We start from the raw sequence: 22,167 nt of genomic DNA, 5'->3' as shown, positions 1-22,167 counted from the left end.
TACAATACAAGATTAAAAGTTTGGGTAATCAGTGATTATTTCATACTTTCAACTGGAATTAGTCATCAGACAACTACTCCAGAAGCTACCTAGAATGAGTCTGATATTTAAACCTGCTTTAGACAGAAAATTGGTTAATGAGATATGTGTTTGTGTCCCACCTTTGTGCTAAACTAAGCTAATCCACTACTGGGTGTAGCTTCTCATTTACAACACAACTTTCAGCAAAAAAGCACAAATGTGTGTTTAAGTCAGATATTTTTCCAAAACCTTTGCTTTAACACACACTTTCCCATCCTGTCACTTACTGTTTCTTCCGTGCTTTCTGCAATTTCCATGCTTGCTTTCTTTGTGTCTGCGAGGCTCTTTGGCTTTAGAGAATCCTGCTTCCTGAGTTTCTGGTCGCTCTTGCTCTCCCGTATAGATGCTGCCTTAGGAGTAGGTGTACTAAAAGATCTAGGGGGTTGTGGGGGCATACGTGCCAAAGCCAGGGCACTAGGCTCTTCTTCTGGATCCTCAGGTTCTGGGGGTGGAGGGACCCTTGTAGGGGCCTTGACGTAGTAACTGTGATATTCAGTATGGAGCTGGCCATTGACTGGAATTGCAGGAGGCTGTGAAGGGGGCACAGATGCTGGGGTGGGTTGCTGAACTTTAGTGGGTTTAGGTGGAGCTTCGATTTGGGCCTGAGAAGCTTTGGGCCCATCGGTGACAGGCTGCCGTTCTTCTTTACTCAGCTTCCTACTAGACCGCTCATCCTTGCTGGTCTTCTGACTTAGTTTCTCTTCTTTGCTAATCTTGCGGGAAGGTTTTTCTTCTTTGCTGGTTTTGCGGCTGGTGCTGTTGTTGGTGAGCTGTCCTTTCTTCTTGCTGGATTGAGGTGAGGGCGGCGGTGTGGTTGCAGGGCTGGTCGCAGGAGAGTGGGGAGGCGTTGTGCCTTTTCGGTAAAAGTGGGGAGAATCTCTCGGAGAGCTGTCCTTCTTTTCAACAGGGACCTCTTTAATCTCCACTGGCTCCTTTAACTGCTGTTTTACATAGTCGGGACCTGAATGGGGGAGACAGGTAAAACGCATTAACGTGACATACTGTTTGCCTTCAACACACAGATGAAATTTAAACCACATCTACCCTCAAGCGCAGTTAAACTTTCAAATAAAATATTCATCAACATTATATTGAAATTCAATAACTCCGCAAAGCCTAGAAAAGAGGGTCCCGGGGAGACAGAAAGAAATGGACTGATTAATGCAAGGTCACAAACACCATTTCACAAAGAAAGCCTCCCCTGCAAGCTCATCTTCATCATCAGTTATTCTCTTTTATCAGTATGTCGCTTTCCTGGAAAGTCTTTTCAGTTCTTAGCATCCAATATGGCCACGCAGATAATGAGAGGTGACCCCGAGGTACAGCACTGACACACTTTGATGCGAGGAAGATCATTCCTTTTACTACAGAAAGAGCTTTTGGACTGCCTGGGTTAGTGGACGCTAACGGACTTTGAGACTAAATGAAAACTTCTCTTTCAACTATGTAGATGTTGAAATCTCCTCTAATATCCTTTTTAACGTGCAGACAATATAGCTGAATGTAAATGTAATTTCGCATGTGGGTAAAGTGGCACCTTATCTGTCCCTTCTGTTCTCCTGCTGAATTAACATTTATTAGAGACATTAAGCTCTTTGTTCGCCTGTTTTTCTCCCCTTCGCCTGAATTAGATGGTGTCAGAGTGACTAAGAGGAGGGATAATGTTGCTTTGTTTGAAGTATATCAGGCGGTATGAGCAGAAAATGATTCTCTGCATTCCATATGATAGAAATAAATAAAGGAGTTATAGAAAAAAAAAATTTGGCTGTTATGCTCTATCTGCACGTTGACTCGTTCAGCACAGACTCACTGAGCTGGAAAATGGTTGATCTCAGAGATCAGTCTTGTCTCATACATGCCTGACACCAATTAAGCTTGCACAGTACGATTTAGTCTCAAAGAGTTAACATTCATTTGCCACTCATCAGTTCTTGGAACAATTACGCAAATCCAGAAGGTAACAAGTCTATCCAGTCTCATATGAGTGTAATCGGCCTTACTGGGGAATCTTTCGGGCCTCAGTACTCTTAAGCCCAAAGTACTTTTCAGCTGCGTGGCAGCCTAATTTGTTTCATAGCCACCACAACCAATAAGACCCACTACAAACAGACATGGGGACATTTGAACATCTGTGGGGCTTAATATATCTGCTGAGCTTAATTTCACACCATAGCTCAACAAGAGTTAGGGCCTCGTGGGCGGATCCAGGCAATTTCACTATGGATGGGGACGGATTCCTTCAAGAGGTTCCAGGCATTTTCTGAATGGTTCTTGGCACTTAAACACTCCGCCCTCCCCAACACCACAGCCTCAAACAGATAGAGGACCACAACACTGGGCGTCAGGAAAATCTACACTTCTGCAGCCATGCTCAATTCCAAACTATGCCGATCATGCTTTTCCTGTTTCAAAATAACACTTGTGAATGTACAGGATATATTTATGATTGTTTTGTAGATATTTCAGGAAGTCTACATCCTCTTGACAAGTTAGTGAAGATTTATTAGAGCTGCTCTTCCAAGGAATCCTGCCAGGTCAGCTGGAACATGTACTGGTTACCCAAATGGCTGTGGTGTTTCTTTCCGTTGCGAACATTGATCAACTGGGCTGAGTCTGCAGCCTTCTCAAAGAGGGTCATTAAAATAGGCCATGATACCCAGCCATGACCAAAACAAAAATACTTGAGATACAAACACAGATAAAAATGCAAGTTTCAGCATTAGGGAGATTTTTTTGTATCCTCAACTTATTTATTTTCAATAACTCAAACACTTTACTTTCTTCTCACACGACTGTTGTATCTTTGAGGTTTATTTGAATGCGAGCTTTTGTTTAAGCTGCAGGATGCCAGTTCAGTTTATGTTAATCCACAGCACATTTTCTGCTCCACTGCACTCTTAGCAAAACACACGCTCTTTCCCTCTCTCTGGCACCCACACGCACAAGATCACACACACACAAAACAAAACAGATTGGCTGCTTAAGACCTAACCAGCCCTGTCCTTAATATGAGATGAACAGCGGTAGCAGGGGGAAAAGCCTGGGGCCGGGGTAAGTGTGGGCATCAATGTTTATGTGTAATGGGGGGAGGCGGGCGGGGGGGGGTGGAGTACAGTATATGCGATTACACATCTGCTGCCATTGTGCATCTGAGTACACCTCAGCTTAAGGCTCATAGGAGTCAAGAGTTTTTGGATGAATGATGACAGGTCTACATGGAAATGCACACTTCCACATAGCAAACTTTGCCACCTAGCTTTATTTTTCCACACGGTAGTTAAATGAAAATTCCTGGTTTATCTGCTTTGACGACTCATTTGCTTTTGTTTGATATACTGGATATACTGCGTTATACATGCGTTGTACATGTATAAGTCTGTTCTATGTGCTGGGATCTCAGCTTGCTCGGTTAGATTTAAGATTCATAACTCCATTTGCAGCTTTTGAGATTTTCTCTTTCTTCCTCCTACTCACACTGGCAGATGGGCAGAGGGAGCTGTTATTGTTTGGCCAGATTACATTCACTACGGTTACATAGCCTACGCAGACACATGCAGAAATTAGTGACAAACTAAAGAAAAAGCTGAACCCTTGACCCCGCACTATGAGGACACGCTGTGAGGGGATTTTGATGGCAAGGCTTGGATCCACTTGTCCCCCACTTAGAGGGAAGGATCACTGCAAATCAATACAAGGCATTTCTCCGTGATCACCTATTCGATAAAGAAAGTGGTCTTTTCTAGGATTACAGTACCCCCATTCACAGGGCATTAAGGGGGTCACTGAATGCTTTTATAAGTATAAAAAAGGGATGAATATTTTATGCTATGGTTTTTACAGTCACCAGATATTAGCCTCTTTACTCTCTATATATATTTTAGACGAATCATGTTCAATCCCTTCAGTAGGTTTCCAGAGAGGCTCAACACATTGCTAATATGCTTTAGGTTTTTTTTCCCTTTTGATTTGTTACCCATCTGTATGCATTTGAAATTATGTAAATAAAAGATTTCCCTACTGTCATTTGCTAATGGGTGAATGTGATCACTGTCTGACTGCGCTTTGTTTACAAAAGCCCACATGCAAAGAAGAACCTTGAAGGCCTCACATGCACACACGCTGACAGGAGGGACTGGCAGTAATATATCACCACCGTAATGCAATGTTTTGTCTCTGCCTGTCTGCCTTATTCTACTTTTTGATTACGACCATTTCAAAAAAGTGGGACACATAAATAGTTTTTGAAATCTGGTCAGTCACGTAAGGTAATTTATATCCTGTATCCCTGAAAGTCAAAAGAAGGTTCTGATTTACTTTAAACTTCACATGAGCTACTGCGGTGAAACTTACTGCACACCTGCTGCTATGAATAAACAGCAGCACCTGCCCACGTCTGATTTTCAGCCTTGACAGGTCGAGGCTTTTATGGTTCCGCCAGGTCCAAGTGCACCTTGACCGGGTCAAACAGGGCAGAGCAGGACCCCTGCTGGTCCCCTCACCCTCCAGCAACCCCATCCCCCATACTCCACACCCTCTATGACCCATTGAAGGAAGGAACAGCTGCTCTGCCTTGGCCCAATGGAGGGGGCGAGTGTGGGACTGAGCTCGTCTCAGTGCATAAGGATTTCAGCTATGTCTCCATTAGACACCAGTGAGCACACATCGGCACCAAATATAGCCCAATTAACGTCACCCCACAGGCCACGCCCAGCTAACCCACTCTACTGCCCCTCCAGGGTGCTGTGTGTGAATCAATCATAAAGGTCAGGGTCCCGTTCCCTATGACCCTCACATTGCTTTTGAAGTACACACTCCTAATCTTGGTGATAATCTCCTATGAGTACAAAATGCCAGTTATGAACAACAGGGGGCTTGGGCCCGTTGTTGCTACCCTAGAGGATTTGAGTTTGAACATCTTTGCCTCACTGTAACATCATGACAAACAAGGTTATAACAGAAAAAATATTCTAAATAACTTTTTCCATAATTGAGAGCAACAACTGCTGTAGTCGCCTTACAAAAAAGCTGCAAATAGGGGTAGCTATTTACACTCGAACATGACCTAATTAGCAAAAGGGCAGAGCACAAACCAGCAACAATCCTAGAAAATCTGAGCTAGACTCTACAAAAACCAGCTTGTTCATAAACAAGATATAAATTAATACGCGATTTGACTCTTTGCAGGTGCCCCTCTGGCCGTCAGCTGGGTTTACCAGACACGCTTACGTAACTTGAACGTTTAAATGCTGCGGCTCAGATGTCGCCCTGCGCCGCACATTATTATGACATCGGCCACTCTCTCATTCATGATCTGACTTATAAGGCAAGGACACTCTCCGCACAGACTTGTGAACCCGGAGATCACCCAGCCTGCCAAGCATGACCACTGTTTTCCACAACACAAACAAGTCTCCCGATGTCTCTAGCTCCCTGGCTGGCCATTTCTGCGGCTTAGTGAAGGGACATGCTTGAATGGGTCCCATTGTCAATCTATTTCTCACCCTCTATTTTGCGGTGGCTTCTGGCAAACACCCAAGGTCACTAGCTCATAGGCGTAAATATATTACACCAAGTGGAAGAGGAAAGCATAGTATAGGTCTTACACTGTAAATATAAATAAACAAAACAAAAATAAAAAGGTGTGCATTCAGTGTTTTACCTGGAGCCCACCTGCACCACAAGGTTTTTAGCAAAAACACACCTCGCTCTCTGACTATTAATACAGTAGGATATGACCCTAAAGCTCAGCTTATCTTGTAAATTACATGAAGAGTTGAGTTGACGTCTCAACTGTGAACTAGTGTATAGTGTGAAAGGGTTAGCTGGTCATGCTTCACGTAGATAGAAGATATTCCTGTCCGGTATTAGGAACAAAAGACCTTTACTGATTTAACTCACAAGCACCCATAAGCCATTTCTACACTCCACCAAAGGACGAGTTTATGTAATGCAAAAAAAAGAACAGAAATGTTTTACATTCACACTTTTTTTTGGTCAGAGTTTATCACTGCAAATTTTAGCAGGCATATCTGAGCTGTTACTGCAGGCCTTTGAGGGCTAAGACAAAGCTTTCGGCCAGAAAACAGTAGCCGACTGTGCTTTGTCTAAGCACAAACACAGTCCTCCATTGTGGTGCTACAAATCATCTTCAGTACCTCTAGTCTTCGATTACAGACCCAGAACTCCAGTCCCTGCTCTTTTGTGCACCCAGAACAAGCTCATTACTTACTCACACACAGTCAGTGTAAACAACCCTAAAACTATGCAAATACCATCATTCACACACAGTACCCAACCCCTTACCCATTACCCAGTCCCAAAAATGTGTTTTCATGGACAAATTAGTTGTTGGATTTTAGATCAGCTTGATTTTTTCAATGTCCCACCGATGGGTGTGAATCACATTTGGGCTCCTGCGACAGTCTTTGCTTTAACTGCAGATTCAGTGCTGGTTTAGCACACCTGCAGTCTGTTTTGTATTCCGACCATAAAATAGTAATGGTAGATAATTAACACACTCTAAAAGCCTGTGATGGGAACATGAAGCATAACAAGGACACAAGTAAGATTACCTGGCTGGTAGAAGTTGGGTGAGAGCTCCCGGGCAACCGCCCTGGCAATTTCAGATTCATGCACCGCAGAGATCGCGGCCTGGTCTGCAGCCTCACTTTTTGTCCTAGCATGGGCTGTTCTGTGAATGCATAAACAAAAATAAGTGTTAGAAAAATGGAAACAATGAAGAGCTGCTCTCCACCATGTCCACAGTAACAACACAGACATATAACGGGCACACTGGTGGGCAGTGCCAGCGTAACCTGCTGCTCTTTATCTGTCATCAATCATCAAAGAACCTTGTATTTAAACCTTTTTCAGATCTATACATAAAATAACATAAAAAAAATCAAGAGACAGAAGAGCAACATGTTTTGAGATCAATATAGGGGTATTATGGAAATGTGCTGTGATGAAGCAGAGAGAGGCCAAGGGTGACCAGCTTAACAAAGCCTTAAAAAAAACTCAGCTGAGAGGTATTGTGCGTGTCCACATGTGAAAACACGCAAACCATGGCTATAGGCAGTATCTCTGTGCCAGGGAATGAAGATGTCTCTCTCCCTCTCTTCTACCACTGCGGTTATTTAAAAATAAAGACACCAAACAAACACATAAAGATCATCAATTAAAGTTGATTACTCACTTAAATCTAAAAATGACAGTGACAAAAAAAAAATGCTCAAGTGATATGAGACAAGTGCAACGAGGAACGTGAGGATCTAGATGGGAAGTTCAAGTATCACTTTAAGAATTGACAGCTGTGCCCGCTGCCCTGCTTAACCCCACTCATCCCTCTTCCTCTCCATCTATCTCGCACTGTCCTGTGTTCTCTCTTTCAATCAATGCTCCTGTTTTGTTTTTTCCCCCGATCCTGCTTCATCCGTCTATTGGCTCATGCCATCATCACTCTGCATCCCTACTCCTCCCCTCCCTCCCACCGCCTTGCTGTTAGAGTGACCCCATCCGGACAGATGTCTCTATTTCTGTCCTTGGACTCTGGGGCTGTCCTGTTTCAGAGGACAGGAACATTAAGATATTAAAATTCATGAGGAACCAAGAAATATGCAAACAGACAAAGGACATGCTGAGGGTATGTTTGACCAGCTGCAGATAAAAATTCGGATTCAAGAATCTTTAACAGTATAACTCATAAAGTCTCGGTTCTTGCTGCGCTACAGGAATTTCACTGGTGTGGCTCATACTAGGCCAACTGTAGCATTCATTGTCTTCCTCAGGAAAGCTACGGCAGCTAAAAATTGACAATAAAGCATTCCAGTTACATCACACCACTGACATGCATACTGCTCGCCGCACATGCTATCAGAAGGACACCGAGGCTTCTATTTCTGCAATGTGTGAAATATCCTGCTATGTGAATGGAAGCATGAATGTGCCTCGAATGTATACAGCATGCCCATGGCATGTCCTAAGGATCTTCACAGAGGAGTGGGCATTAATTCATGGCCAGGCAGAGGAAGTGATGCAGACTGTTCCCAGACAGGATATCTGGTGGTGGGAGGTGACAGGCGGAGAATGATGGGAGTAGAGGTGTGATAGAGCACTGGGACAAGAGGAGAGTGAAATGGAAGGTGAGAAAACATGGGCATGTCGAAGACGGAGATGAAATGCATGGTTCTTTTTTTTTTGCCTGACATATAGCAACTTAATTAAACTTGCACTGTACACATGGACAGTTCACTGTTGTTCACTTTTTACATGTGACTTTTGCGGATTCATTCATCTTCCTGCTTCCGAGGGAAACATCTAGATCACCCTGTAGATATATTAGAGGGTTTTCCCCAATAGGAGCTCCCGATGAGGTAATGAGCTGTGAGAATTGCAGCCATAAAAATCTGAGCAGAAAGACAGCAAAATGCTTCACCGAGCAGATGATAGCTCTCTGTACAGCATGCATCACCCCAGCCAGTTAGTGGCATGCAAATCCTTCCAACAGAGAGCCAAAGTACGCATGAAAACAAACTCTTCACACATTATGAAATGAAATGCACTGTCTTTGCCATGGTAGAGGAAATGAAAAAAAAAAAACCTGGGTAAACAACAAACAAACGCAAACTCAGGAGTGACCTTGGAGAAAGTTTTTGGAGCGGCGACTTGTAAGACAGTCTGCCCATGAATACAAAGCAACACCTGCTCACGTCTAGCTTTTGGGTTGTGCAGACAGACCTGTGCGGGGATGCTAGGGAGCCTGCTTGCACACGCACAGACACACTTGGCAGTTTGTAGACATTTGGACAAAGCCTTAAAAGGGTGCAAAACCTTGAAGTGACTCCTTCTGGAGCGTCATCTGCGAGATGATATTGATAAAGCCTTGCGGCTGGCTGTTTCATTAATGTGACAAATCAAGAGTGTGAAAACAGTTGAGTCAGTTTGGCAGCGAGTGTGGCGGATGGTCTTTCTGTCTGTGTGTATTTGAAACATGGGGGAGAAAAAGAAGGGGGGGAAGGAGAGAATAACTGAGCCAAAGGAGAAAAGTGGGAGCAAGAGAAAGAAAGAGGGGGCGAGAGGCTGCCCCTTTAAAGACTCTTCGGCATTTAGAACTGCTGAGGTATGCATCTCAGCCCCTCTAATTTTACTGTAGGGTTAAATTTCAGTCCTCAGGCCACAGGCAGCACGGTGCATCACGCTATAAGGGCTGTTATGCCTCGGTCGCGTGCTGAATACAGTATTATGTGTGTATGCGCCTGTTGCGTGTGTGTGTGTGTGTGTGCAAATTCCCAATAGTAAGGCTTCAGTCCATCACTCCCTAGGCTATAGCCTATTTGAGAAATCTCTTTCACATATGCTGGCACAGTTTTGAACCCCTCTATTGCCTTTCGGTCCCCTCTGCACCCATCCTGTTTTTATTTTCTGTCATTTTTCTGCTCTTTACCACACTAACCTATTCCCCTTCCCCCTCAATCCAAGCTTGATAGCTTAACTGGAATGCTTACTAGTACAAGATATTAGATGAGTCTTTACCTTGTCTGTGATAGACAACAACTATCCTTTAAACTCCATCACTCTCTTTATTTTCCCACAACCAAGAGCAAACTATTGCTACTACAAAGCAAGGGTCATGTTCCATTTGTCTGCTCTGAGTGCACAAATCAGTGCATGAAAGGATATAATAAATGAACAGAAACTGCTGTCCTATATCTTGGCCAAACAATCCCCACTCCAAAGCAGCAGCACAGACAGTCTGCACAAATTAGCACTTAGCTTGCCCCGCACATATATCCATGCAAGGCTGCTATTGAATTCCCGGCTGGTGCTAATTCAGGATTACTCAAGCATGACTAACACCATTAGCGGTTAGCTAAAACCGACTCTGAAATTATTCAGGAATTATTCTCGGACTGAGGCCTTGGCTCATATTACCAGGGGCTGCAGCAGTGGGGGACACAATAGTTCAAAGGGAAAGATGGAGTGGCTGTTATTATGAGATAAGCTAACATTATACTGAAGAGAGAGCTGTGTTGCTGTATAATGGAAATATTTATGCACGCTCATGTCTGACTGATAACATGTATTGTACTGATGTTTGGAGGGGATGGGCTCTGTGCTCGGTCATTTCTTCTGTTTTGTATTGCCTTTTTTTTGTACTGTTACTCTTTTTTAAGGACAAATAAAGAAATCTTTGTTTTTATTTCACTGTCAGACTGAAAGCTTTGTTCTCCCTGATATGCCACAGTATGCACAGACCTATCCATACACGTCTACGAAGACTCAGTGACTGCAGAGGCTCAAACCTCCTCTGGAATTAACATCAGCGAAAAAAACTGTGTGCCTGGAGCTTCATGACACGGGTTTCCATGATAGAGCAGCTCCCGTTGGTGTGATATGTAGGTAGCATGTGACAGTGTTTAGGCAACCAATGTTTAACATCTGTTGACTATGCGTACAATAAGAGGAGTATATAAAATAAAGTCCTGCAATTAATCGAGTAAACATGGGGTTAAATATGTGTGGAAAAAATAGCAATGATTCTGTACTATTTGCCAATTTCTGATTTCTGCCATCATGACATCATTTTTTCCTCCCCCTCAGATTTTGTATTTTTCATAGAGGTTGAATTAACAGGTAGAGACAAACTGAGAAGCTGTTCCCAAACAGACTTCATTTCTGGGAAGAAGAATGAGTAGAATCAGTTTTGATTAAACAGGAAAATCCCCAAACTCTGCCAACATTTTTGGCTGTGGATTACAAACAGACCTAATCTCCCGCTGGTATTTTCTACTCAAGAGCTATAAAGTGAACCCTCCACCTCGCCTAACCCTCATCGGGTAACGGGCGTAACATGCAGGTATGTGAATCTATCAGGATTTTATCGTGTTCTTCTCAACACGGCACTGATCTGTGGTACATGTTTGGACCTCTGATATGTTGAAGGCCTGATACGCTCTTCGTGCCGTTACGAATCCTTGGGCGTGTTGAGAGAGTGACACAGAATCTCTTACCGAGATGATCCGTCTGGTTTTGGTGAAGGGCAGTGGCGGGGATTCAGACCTCAGCTCTGTGTCAACACTGTTGGTGAAACATGGCCACAGCTGATACAGCTAATGACACAGAGGGGGAGGGAGTGATGTTGGCTAAAGAATTCGCAGCAGAGAAACAGCTTATATTTGTTTTTCCAGTTGAGCAAAAGCAAATATAAGCAATGAAAATATGAGAGGCTTGATGACGAAAAAAAGACTTTTGACAAATATGTTAATTCAGATTCACTCAGTTCACCTATGTCTTCCTAAATATTTATTTTATACATATTATATACATACAAAGTGACAAGTAACTCATAAAAGAGATCGGGAACTAATAATATGAGTTACTAATAAATACTGGGACATCAAATTTAAAAAAAATTCCAGTAAAAAGACAAAGTAGTTATTAAATATCTCACAAGCTAACCTGTATATAAGAATGACATACAATCCTTAGAAAAAGTTAGCAATGGAACCAAGATCCTATTTCATTAATGGTTATCTTACACTATATCAATTAAATGTTAGATATTTAAAAGTTTGAGGTATTTTCATATTCAATCCAAAGGTGATCCAATGGTGATTGGAGCTTGGTGACATGGCGCGTACTAAAAGGCCCAAAGTGTGTCATGAAAATATCCCACACAATACCACACCGCCACCAGCACCAGCACCAGCCTGAACCATTGATAAAGAGTGAGTTGAATCCATGCTTTCGATTCCAAATTCTGACCCTACCCTCTAAATGTCGCAGAAAAAAAATCGAGACTCATCAGCAGCGATTTTCCAGTCATCTTCTTTCCAATCACAGTGTGCCTGTGTGAATCAAAACTTCAGTTTCTTGTTCTTAGTTTACAGAAGTGTGCTCTTCTGCTGCTGTAACCCAACTGCTTCAAGTGTTGTTTGTTCAGAGATGCTGCCTGTCAGCATTCTGGCTATTTTACTCTGACTTTTGACACCAACAAGCCATTTTTCACCCAGAGAACTGACGCTCACTGCATATCTTGTCTTTTTCAGACCATTCTCTGTAAACCCTAGAGATGGATTGTGTGAAAACTCCCAGTAGATCGACATCTTCTGAAATGCAATGCCATGTTTAAAGTCATTTAAATCACCTTCTTTCCCCATTCTGATGTTCACTTTGAACTTCAGCAGGGTCATTTTGTCCATGTTTAAATGCCTAAATGCACTGAGTTGCTGGCATGTGAGTGGCTGATTAGGCAATTGCCTTAATTAACAGTAGACACAAAATAAAGTTTACATACCTTCTATGGTCCCACAGAGTAGGTGTAACAATTTTAAATTTAGGACAAAGACGATTCTGGTATAAGAATTAGTGCTGACATTTAAATTGTGTTGCTGTATTAGATATAAGGAGAACAAATGTGCATTGAACATTAAAATTCACATTAAAATAATATGAGATAAAATAAGGAAAGTATTCTATATTTATTAACCTTTACAGAATAATCAGTACTGATAAGAACTGATAAGAATAGTTTTTCCTGTTGCTTAACATGAATTCAAGCTGCTCCAACACTGACATTGTAAACACACATACAAGGCTCCCATGCAAATCAAGCCATGGCGATTATACAAACATTATGCACGCATACACATCAATCATATACACATTCAAACATATACACGCAAAAGCTTTTGACCTGCACCTTAAATAAAACGAGCAACCTCCCATACAAATGACTGCGTTAACTCCAGTTTACTCTCTCTCCCTCTCTCACATATAAACACAGATTATACCTGCAAGAAAAACTTAAAGGCCAATTAATGAGATGTGCCCTAATGAGGTCTATTGGGAATAAGTGTAAAGAAAGGGCAACTATAAACTGCTCTTGCATTATTGCATTAAAGAAAACATGGCTGATAGGAGTCCACGGTAAATCTCCAACTGGAAACAGGCGTGTTGCACAAGCCTTGGAGGATGACTGTGTTAAACTAACGGCGCTTCTTCACTCGGCTAATTTATAAGAAAATCATCAAATGACTGACATGACGATGACGGCGGTGAGGCAGTAACCATGGTAACCACCAGAGACATTTGAGCGAGCTGTCCAACCAGGCATCTGCTCTGTATTAATGAATCTGCAAATGAACGAGCACACAGCCTAATGTATGGGAACGCGTTTATGCACGTGCAAACAGACACAACACAGCTATTTTTAAACTCTATAGAAATAAAAGCACTTAAACTGACTCGCATAATGCATAGCTTTGTAACATAGCTGACAAAAAAACAAAACACCCCCCTCCCCACAAACAAACAACTGCTCCACGGTGTGTCTAATTTAACTACGACGCTCAACATCCGAAGCTGAACCTGCACGAGTAAAGGTCACATTGCCTGGCAACCACTTGAGCTTAAGGAATAGTTTTAATTATGGTCTGTTCTCTCTTTCCTCCAATCTCTTGCCACTATTCACCCCACTGTCTGCACACACACACATACACACACACACCCATCAATTTCCTTTTCAGTGCAAAGCCAAGCAGAGCATTAGCATTAGGTTACATCTGCCCACTGCTAAATAAATTGTGATGTAAGGTTCACACAATCTGCATGTTCTGGCTGTTTCATGAACTAGCCGGAAGACCTGTGCAAAAAAACCCCAACCCTGATAATGACACATAAAGTCTCCTATTGCAGCAATCTTGTCTCATTATCAGCAACTACAACAACTAATGTTACGTGTCAATCTCTGCATCAGTTAAATCATCTAATTGAGTGCATTAAAACACATGTGGCTGACTGATTCGATTTTATCAACGTGCCACGCATGAAATAGTATGCCTAGTGTATGAAAAGAAGCTCACAGGACACTAGTAGCAATTATCCAGACCGATATCAGAACAGCACCATAACTTCCAGGTAGTAAACAGATAATGCTGCCGTCTTTTCGCAGATTAGAAAAAGTAGGCGGCTAAGTTGTAAACATCTCAATGATTAAACAACCACTTCTGTCATTATCAGTGACATTTCATTAAATGTAGACCTGAAATCATCATATTGACGGTACAGAAAAAAAATGTGATTCATTCTCCGCTTCTACTAATTCACGTAATTCACACAGCATGTCACCCTACAGGAAGTATTTAAATCTGCTACCTTCAAGGGCAAAATGTACTATTCTCCTTGCAGCTGCGCAATGAAATTAAAGATCTTTGACTTCTTGAATGGGATTTGGAGCCATAGTTTAGGTTGATTTGATATGATTCATCTCATATGGAGCAGTCTTACAAACATGCCCCGATAACCCCACCCTTGCAACGCTGTTCTGTGAAAATCCTGTTAAATGTTTCCCAACTGGTCTTGGCAGATGGCCACCCCTCCCCGAGACTGCTTCTGCTGAAAGTGTCTTCCTGTCAAAAGGGAGTTTTTCCTTCCCACTGTCGCCAAAGCGCTTGCTCATAGAGGTCACATGATTGTTGGGGTGTTCTTTGTTTTCTTTGCAGTTTGTACTTTAAAATATACAGCACCTCGAGCCAACTGTTGTGATTTGGAGGTATATATAAAAACTGAATTGAATTGAAGTTAACAGAATTTAAATCATCTTATCATTTAATAGTCATTTAATATAGGGGATACACATGCATCATACATTTGCAAATAAATGAAATACCCAGTATCTACTTATTTTTAACTTGTTGACATCTCCCAGAGTGCGATGAAACAGATGAAATGTCCTTATAGACGCCCTTCTACTAAAAGAAATGCATCATGGGTATGGTCACACACACAGCATCATGTCTACATGTGATTACAACAGTGGATGCATGCTTCAGGAAGAGATGCTGTGTGGAAAAGCAACACTCTTACTCAGCAATAGAAGTGATAATTCTATAATCCAATCCGTGAACAGCTGGAGTGAAAGCAGCCTAGCTAGCCAATCAGAGTGGCTGAACAGATTTAGTGGGGCACATCAGTATCCAGAGGTTAAAGACCCATGGCTGTGTTAGCTGTAGGTACAAAAACAAAAAGATGCTTTTAGAGATTTTGAGATTTGCTTCAGACAAACTTAAATGACAGATGTAGTGTTCTTGGTGCCACAGATAAACAGGCATTTGCAATTATTGTTAAATGTTTTTTGCTGCCATTCTTTATCATTAAAAGCATTTATTCCTGTTTTTTATGCGACTTTAGGGTAAATATAAATACATGTGAAAATGTGTCTGGCATGTAAACATACCAGCCATACCCACGTAATTGGGGACTGAATTTTAACGTAATGTAAATTACTTTGACTTGTTACTTAATGAGTTGAGTTCCCAGAAATTTGAATTTTAATGCAAACTACTGATGAATTACTTGCAGTTTTGATAAATGATGTTTGATTCTTTTGTTTTCTAGTTCCAGCTCCTTAAAGATGAAACTAGACTGCCAACTGAACCCATTTGAAAATCTTACTTTGGATTAATGTATTTTAATGTCATTTTAAAATCCATACAAATGTTGAAGAAAATGACCAGAATGGACCTGTAATAGGATGACAGCCTATTTGTACCCCTGCCTCTCACTCTATCACAGCTGGGATAGGCTCCAACATCCACACGACCTTGATGGATAAGCCGTTAAGAATATCAGTGGCTGCACTCGTACTCAGGGTTCGGTTTAAGGTGATCCAAAGTGACGTGTTTTGTAATCACATTACATTTTTCAGCAACACGGTCATGTGATGTGTTATACTAAAATTATTAAGCAAAGTATGTAATTGCTTGTGTTACAATCATTCTTCAGGTACCTGCACCTCGGGCTGATAGAATAAAAAAATCATCAAGCATCCCTTTTTCTTCCTGAGCTCTTAAAGTACAATCAGCTGATTTCACTTTATGTGCAGAGGAGGAAAACTACTAAAACTTTTCAGGAGCCGGGATATAGACATTACTTTTATTTTTATTGCACAAAAAAACAACCAAACTAGAACATGATGGTAAAGTGCATCAAAGGCGGAAACAACTGTTACGTTGCTAACAAAACTTTGGCTGTTTGCAAGCATCTGCACAGACAGCGTGCTAACACAAACCTAGCGAAGAACCCAGAGTGATGACAAAGCTGAAAGCATGCCGACACCAGCCCAGCAGCCACAGCCTAATCTCCAACTCGTAACCAAGGCAGGGATAAGCAGTCAGCCCTGTAGCATTGTAGCCTGTACACATTTCAAAAGTAGGATCACTTTAAGTATCTTTGTGCTGGTTTTTAACGTTGCATTTTGTTGTTGGTTTTGTGTTCTAATGTAAAAAGTAAAAGAAATATTGTATGTGCAGGGATTTATATCACTGACTGTAAAATCCAATAGAGACAGTCAGAACTGTCTGTATCGTACATACTGCAAGGCTAAATATGGCAAAAGCATTGAACTTTCGGAGTAAAAGTCTATTAATGCACTGGAGAGACTGTCACAGTCCACATGCTGTGGATACTATTTTGAGGTGCTGTTAAGTTTATTCCCTGCTGGTGATGTTAACCCGTAAATCAGTGCATTAAACTCAGTTGCACGAACATTAATTTACACTCAATCAGCAGTTCTCCAGGATGCCTTCCTGAAATCTAGCAAAGAATTATAAACCACAGCTGACTGATGCTGCTTTTACATACGATCCCATTTACATATTTCCCAGGAAAGCTTATTTAAATTAACGCACACACACAGTGCGCCATTCTCTGAAGTCTTAGTTGCTCACTTTTCAGAAACACTGCTTCTCTGTGTGTGTGTAATACAAAACCTGACCTACTCCACTGATTCCAACCCTCATTAACTTCTATTACATACACTATTAATTAGACAAGATGATGCACCACAATGAAGAAGCAGTCCATCTATCTGCTGGTTAATAACCAAGCAAATGTAGTATTCTAGGACATTCATCACAAACTAAATTAAGGAGCAGCTAAACAGGAAATAGAGGAATGGGAAAAATAAGCTGTACAGGGAGTACTTTTAAATATTTAATGACCGCAGGTGAACAGCTACATGAGTTAACCTCTAACAGCCACGGCCTCCACATGACTCCCTTCTTCTGCCTGCCTCTTTGCCTGGCTGGCTGACTCATCTCAGTCTTCCTCCAGAAGCTGCAGAAATATGTGCCATTCTCCAAGAGATTACAAGACACAGTCACACACTTCTGGCATGTAGGTGAAACCCAATCCTATCGCCACTGCTGTGGACACAGCCCAACACCCCAATCCTGCAAAACAAGCCTCTGCTATGTGTGGAACAAAGCTTTCTTACAGTAAGTCAGCAAATTTAGTCTATCCCAGTCCTAATTTACACATATTCCTCCTACTCTTGTTAAGATGTATCTTCACGGTGCCAGGAAACGGTACGAACTCCTGTTCTTGGAGGCTGCGGACTGATTTTGTGCCAAAAATCGTTCTTTCTCGCCTTCCTACTGTTTCCCACCAGGGAGGAAAAATATTAAGAAGGAAGTAGAGAGAGAGAGAGAGAGAAAAGAAGCTTTCAACTCTCACTCTTGACTTTTTTCCTTTTCTTTCTTATACCCACAACTTTCAAACTCCACTTCAACATAACCCCGATGACATCCACAGGATTGTTTTTCAGCTCTCCGAGCCACATAAGACATCAAACAGCTGTTTTTTTACAGCTTGAGTAAGTAAGTAAACTGACTTTGATAAATGAAATTGCTGGAGCGCTCTATTGTCCACTATATTAATATCCTTACTAATACTGTGATAATGATTTCAACCACGTTGTCCGGCCAACAAAAACTCAGCCCCTGCTTCAACTGCTCGCATGCTTTTCATCCACCGGCATCTTTCAGAAGCGCTTACTGTGACTTAATATATTGGTAATGTGTTGAAGTACAGACAAATATTGCATTACACAGTATAATTTGATTTGGTCCGTGGGTCATGTGAAACTTGCTCAACTAAGTCATGATATATGTGCCGTTGCCTCAGCGACATTATTTATAGAGCTTTAATAGCTCTAGCTGGGAAATGACTCCGGTCATTAATGATAACGATGCAGATAACCTGAGGCACACGTGGCAGGTTATTTTATGTGTGTGAGTGCACGAGCATTGATTCTGTCAGCAAAAAAACCAAACAAAAACGCAGTGTTACGTCACACCATCGCACTGCCATAAATAAAAGAGAGGGAGAGGTTTAATGTGGGATAAATATAATGTATGATCCTGCTCGCTTTACTCTGACCCGTGATTCGGATCGCTGGCAGCCCCTCACATGCTTACAGTTGCTACTGTACACGCCGTCACTTCGTAAAGAGCCAAATTTGACTTGCTTTTTAAAAGGCGTGTGAAGCTGGGTGGCACCGGTACCCCATTAAATGTATGCGAATGCAGACACAGGGGGGGGGGGAAAAAAGAAGCAACCTAACTTTACCACTGCGACTATTTGAAGCAGCATTGAGGGACAGCCAAGATGAAATCTTACATGATGTACTGACTGTTGGGATTATTTTGTTCACTTGTTGAAACACCGGATGATCTATAACTCACTACAAAAAGGGCAGGTGGTGAGTGGCTGAGGTCATCCCACAGCAGGTGACAAACAAACAGGCCGGGGCACAAACGCACCGTACACATTGCGCTTTCTTTGTTCTCTAGCAAAATGATGGTCGTCTTATCTGATCTCTCTATGCCCAAACAGACACGTGTTACTTGAAATCCCATTTATATGGTATGGACACACATACAGCATTCTCACACATGCACACACACACATTTGGAAGAAATGATAGTGTGAGTGAGATGGCGGGCTGCTATATCAGTGTTGGGACGGGTATATATTCCTGGCTGGTGCTGATAAGCCAACTGATGCCTTGCCTTATTTAGGCAGTGCTCGCTGCTGACACACTAGCAGAGAAGCACACGCTGCATGTACTCTGACTGTATGTGTTTGTCCAGCAGTTTATGTGAGCTGGAGTATGTATGTGAGGCATTCCTGTGGGGCGATAGTTAGGCTCCCAGTATGAATGCATATAGACAGAAGTGTGTGTGTGTGTGTGTGTTTGAGAGAGAGATATACATGGACAGAGGGTGAGATGTTACATGGATACCTGTGCACATGCATATCTACTGTATCTGCTATGTATTTGATCAAAAATATGTAGTACAGTGATTTTAGTCTGTCATTCTCGATAGCATGCTCTAGTTTCAACTCCTTTGCTTAAAGGTAGAATATGTAAGGCCTAAAAAAGATGAACTAAACTGATAAACTCAAAAAGAAAAGCAGCTGTCTTCCTCCAACTAGGAACCTAATTGGTGATTCTAAATCGGCTGTAGGTGTGAATGGGTTATGAGTTGATCGCCAACCTGTAACAGAGTGGCGATCTGTCCAGGGTGTATCCTGTGTTTCATGCTATGACAGCTGGGATAGGCTCCAAGTAGAAGAAAATATTGAGAAAGTGTAACATCCAGGATTCTTAAGGTTGTGCAGATTACTCTGTCCACGTACTGCAGAAATTATAGAAGTCTAAAGGGCAAAAAAATAAAAGTAGCATCACTTAGAATTAGGGCTGAGCGATATGAGGAAAGGAAGGAATATAACAATACACGATTTATGCCACGATATGATCAAATAACCTCCAAAACCAAATGTCATTTTGGTTTTGGAGGCCTAAAATTGCCTAAATTACTACTGGTATACTCTACTGGTATACTCTACTGGTATACTCTACTGGTATAATCAACCATTCAATATTTTTTTTCCATTTTGCAATGGATGCCTTTTCAGCTGGTGGAATAAATTTGTGCGACTGCTACCTTTTGCAGCAATAGATTTACAACATGTTTCGCAAATTGGCGCGTTTTGTTCGACATCATCCATGTGAAATCTCAACCAAAGTCTCATTCCCTCGCTCATCTGAAACTCCCGCTGGCACCATATGTTTTCCTATCTGGGGGTATAAACACGCATGCCCAGCTCAGGGCGCCAGGTAGAAAATTTTCCCGTTGGGAGCAAGGGAGGGGTTAACGATGCATTTGCAGCATGTGGGAGGAAAAAAACTCACAGTCAATAACGTGCAGACAGCTTAATACTGCCATGGCAATTTATACTCAGTGGTTACGATAAAGCTATTTTAACCATCGTACGTGAAAAACTCGCCATACATCGAGTATATTCGATGTATCGCCAACCGCTACTTGGAATCCGGACTAGCTGGTGGTTGTTTATTGCGAAACAATAGCAACTACTGGAGTAAGACATGCTACATACTGCACCTTTAACAAATCAATTATCTCTGTCTCACATCTCTTTACAAACTAAGCAAGTTTAACACGCACAGTCAAATAATCCACGGAGTATTATACACAATGATCCTGAAACATTTTAAATATGTTGAATCAATGATAGTAATTATGGCTAGTTTTTATATTATACCAAGTCCTATTACTATTACTGACTACAGCTATAATGATCTCAGATGGTATCAAAGCTGGGCACACTTTCCAGGAAAATTGGAGCCAATGAACTACCATACAGATGCATTCTATTTCTTGGCCACCAGGGGACTGACCTTGTGGTTGTAAAAAGACTTCTTCTAAAAATCCCATTAGGCACTGCGTGGATCATGACCAAGAAAACGGCAAAGATACAAGAGTGAGGACATAATTACTGAAGGAACTACTCATCCCATAACGCACTGCAAATCCAAGCTTCTCCCAGCAGGAGAAATATACAAGCAGGCAATGAGTGATGTCATGGTGGCTACATCCATCTTTTTCACTGTATATAACAATAGATTAATCAGACTCTCCACAGTGTGTCCTTGTCCCATCTTCCTCCCCTCAACCCAAACCAAAAGTAGCAGATGTCTGCTCCTCCCTGACCCTGGTTCTACTGGAGGTTTCTTCCTGTTAAAAATGAGTTTTTCCTTCCCAATGTCGCCAAAGCGTTTGCTCATAAGGGCTCATACGATCGTTGAGGTTTTCTCTGTGTTATTTGTATTACTGTAGATTAATTACCTTAAAATATAAAGGACCTTGAGGAAACTGTTGTTGTGATTTTGCGCTATATAAGTAAAATTGAATTGAATTGAATCCAACAGTATCCACTAAATTATTGGTTCTGATGATCGACTGCACCCATGGAAAGAAAAGATATATACATCCAAAGATCTGCTGCCAGCAATCTCAGAGCTGGGTCACCCATACATCCAGTACAAATCCAGACTCATGTCTATTAAATTTCATGAAAAACTATAGATGCATTTGAGAGCACTATGGACACTATAAACACCCTGTCAGAAGTGAAACTGTAATGTGGAAAACAGTTAGTCTGAGTGTTTTGCTCACCAGTGTGAAGGAAAAAACAGACATAAAAATATCATCTGTACATATAAGGTGTTGGTTAACCTTTTACTGGAGCCTGCAGAGCAAACAGTGCAATTGAACATAACACACAATGTAGGTCTCTATGAATGCACTGTGGTTTTGCTCGTATTTCTCATTCTTAGCATTACAGAGGCAGTAAGCCAAATTAAACTAATATGCAAGCATTATTGAATTTCTGTGCTTAGCAGCTTTTGTAAGGTCAATTTAACATCTCTGCTTTTATTAGATAGCCTACAGAGTAACAGTTTAGCCAGGGATGTGTAATCAGGGTGGACTGCTCTGTGGATATACTGACAAACTGCTGAGTTCCCAAACTGCTGATCTGTAACAAAAAAACAATTTATGGGAGAAGCATCATGACTCGGTAAACTCTTCAGTGGCACATAGAGTCACTTATCTCAGTTCACAGGCCTGATACAACCACACCACACCACTCAAACAAACACACACATATATGCGTGGACACACTGAAAGAGCTGTGTGTGTACAGAAGGTCACTTTACACAGATAAGGGCAAATGACAACTGTGAATGAGAGACACAGAACTCCACTCCACTCTACCACATCGCACTAGCTCTCTATCGACTGGCTGATCACGAGCATGAGGTCATTGGCTCCACCCCAGAGGCTGATGGGATAGCTCTTCTGTACAGTAATCCACAGGGGAGAGGCCGGTGTGTCCTCTCTATGCCCTTTTTATTATACTCTCCCTTCATTTCTGTCC

At 41.8% G+C, this 22,167-nt stretch overlaps 1 protein-coding gene across 1 annotated transcript in view; it reads right to left on the bottom strand.

Annotated features, from left to right (window-relative positions):
* jph1a (junctophilin 1a) overlaps positions 1–22,167 on the bottom strand; it is a 33,095-nt gene that overhangs the window by 3,844 nt on the left and 7,084 nt on the right. Inside the window, exons 4-5 of the mRNA XM_004546609.3 lie at positions 6,654–6,772; positions 309–1,042 (exon numbers count right to left, since the gene is read on the bottom strand). Coding sequence (XP_004546666.1) covers positions 309–1,042; positions 6,654–6,772 — 853 coding nt within the window. The remainder of the gene's footprint in view (positions 1–308; positions 1,043–6,653; positions 6,773–22,167) is intronic.

This window comes from Maylandia zebra, linkage group LG9 (genome assembly GCF_041146795.1).
Source record: "Maylandia zebra isolate NMK-2024a linkage group LG9, Mzebra_GT3a, whole genome shotgun sequence".
Lineage (NCBI taxonomy): Eukaryota > Metazoa > Chordata > Actinopteri > Cichliformes > Cichlidae > Maylandia > Maylandia zebra.
This window is presented reverse-complemented; position numbering and strand designations above follow the sequence as displayed.